Source organism: Cryptomeria japonica, chromosome 5 (genome assembly GCF_030272615.1).
Source record: "Cryptomeria japonica chromosome 5, Sugi_1.0, whole genome shotgun sequence".
Classification (NCBI taxonomy): Eukaryota; Viridiplantae; Streptophyta; class Pinopsida; order Cupressales; family Cupressaceae; genus Cryptomeria; species Cryptomeria japonica.
Window position 1 is genome coordinate 310,253,553 of NC_081409.1, and position 2,089 is coordinate 310,255,641.

General features: G+C 36.9%; 1 protein-coding gene across 1 annotated transcript; it reads left to right on the forward strand.

Moving 5' to 3' along the window:
* Nucleotides 1–284: 284 nt before the first annotated feature.
* On the forward strand, nt 285–614 carry LOC131875904 (uncharacterized). Its single transcript, XM_059220622.1, has one exon. The coding sequence runs from the start codon at nt 285–287 to the stop codon at nt 612–614; it is 330 nt and encodes a 109-aa protein (XP_059076605.1).
* The last annotated feature ends 1,475 nt before the right edge of the window (nt 615–2,089 follow it).

The following is a 2,089-nucleotide window of genomic DNA, read 5'->3' on the forward strand; positions in this document are numbered from 1 at the left end:
CAGATGATATCAGCAGAAGCGGCAGTCTACTTACAAGTCACTGCACAGAAAACCAGCTGTTTTTTCCAGCTGCTGACCAATCCTCTTTACCTTTCATCTTTATCCACACCTGCCACCATTAGCCTTAAAACCCACCCCTCACCACCAATCTTTACACTCAATCTCACGGAAAAAATCACTGTTTTCATTATTACCCCACCCAAAAACACCCAACTGGGCATCATTTAAAGACTTGAAATCCCATCAAAAACCCAACACAAATTCACTACTTCTCAATCAAAAGAATGGAAGGCCTAATACCTTATGTTTACAGGGCCATTGTTCAGTACAGGACTAGCAACGCTGGACAAAGGATCTATGGTGCTCTGGCCGCTTCTCCTCCAGGAGATTCAGGCAGATTTTCATGGGACTCTGCATATATCAGGCTTCCTGGAGACTCTGGAAGATTTGCCTCTGATTTTCATACCATTTACAGGCGTCCTCAATCTCCACCATCTTCAAATCATACTACAAATGGCCCAAATGAAGATTTTCTCGGTACCCATTCCGCCAGTCGCCCTCCGCTCGCTCCTCCCGCCGCCACCGCCACCACCCACCATTCTAAGACCAATTGAAGGCAAAACATGGGAGGACTAGATGAACTGGGTTGATCTTCATTGATTATTAATCATGTGGTTTGTTTATATCTGTTGTTGTTGGTTTTGTTTCTTCTCTTTTTTTAATCTGTTTTGTTGTCTTCCTGTGAGAAGTTTGGCGCAATAGCCAAGGAATTCAGATATTATATGTTTTAGCCAGTTTCGAATGCCTGCCGAAGGCTGGTACTTCTATGATTCTCTGTAACTGTGAATATCAATAAAATATCATTGTTGGATTTCATGGGTTCAGTCCAATTTCTTGGAGAAGGATGTGGGCTTTCTGTGAATTTGTTCTTATCTGTCTGGAATGTTTTGTTTATTGGGTATGTGTATTAGAAACAGAGAACATTTGGCTCGTGGCCTGCAGAGAATCAATCTCTATGGTCGGCCAGAAATTATAAGAAACTGTATATGTTTAATCTGGGATTTGTTCTTCTTTTAAGAATGAGGTATCCGGGAATTTGAAAGGAAGGGATGATGCCTGAATAACTGTCATTTCTTTTTAAAATTTACCTGTAACGATGATGGACACACTTTAACCATACTTTGGAAAGTGGAAAGGGCCATCCACCCAACTAAAACATAATCGCTACGATAATATTTAATGTTTTTTGAGAACTCTCTTTCAAATGGGTTGCGTTTTAGTTGGCTGGGGAGCAACATCCATCCATACTTTGTACATCCAGCCAGCTAAAATGTCATACCATCTATACAAAAGAGCACACTTTATTTTTTTTTAACTCTCTTTCGTATGAATTGTGTTTTAGTTAGCTGGATAGCCACATCCATACTTTGCAGAGTGGAAATGGTCATCCAGTCAACTAAAACGCCATGCCATCTATACTAAGGAGAACATTTTTATTTTTTTTTAAACTCTTCATTACTTTTTTTGAAAACTCTCTTTCGTATGGGTTGTGTGTTTAGTTGGCTGGATAGTCACGTCCTCTCTAGATTTTGGAAGAGAATGTTCAATTGCAATCAGATATTTGTCCTTCTAAGAAGGTATTATCTACATACAAGAGTATCTAACTATGATATTAGGAAAGGTATTGTAAAGGATAAAAGTCTATTTTTTCAGTGTGTTTAAATATATTATCTTAGTATTTAAATTGTCGTGTTTTAAGTGTGTAAGATGATTATAATATAATATTGTTTATCCCTAATGTTATTATCTCATCAATAGAATATGAATTATCTCAACCCTTAAGATTTTCCATCTCTTGGACTAAAGAAAAGTGTGGTTCTATCCTCTAGATATGATCCTTAGGAATGATCTTAACATTTAAATTATCACATTTCAATCTCAAGGTAATTATAATAATATTTTTTAGCTCAAATGTTATTATCTTAATAATAGAATAGGAAGAAATTGAACTCTTAGGATTTTTTATCTCTTGGATTATATGAATGTGTGGTTCTTTATTGTGGATAGATTCATGCACATTGTCTTATCC

Excerpts from the sequence above, each read along its gene's own strand:
- LOC131875904 (XM_059220622.1), top strand. The coding sequence starts at position 285 with ATGGAAGGCCTAATACCTTATGTTTACAGGGCCATTGTTCAGTACAGG.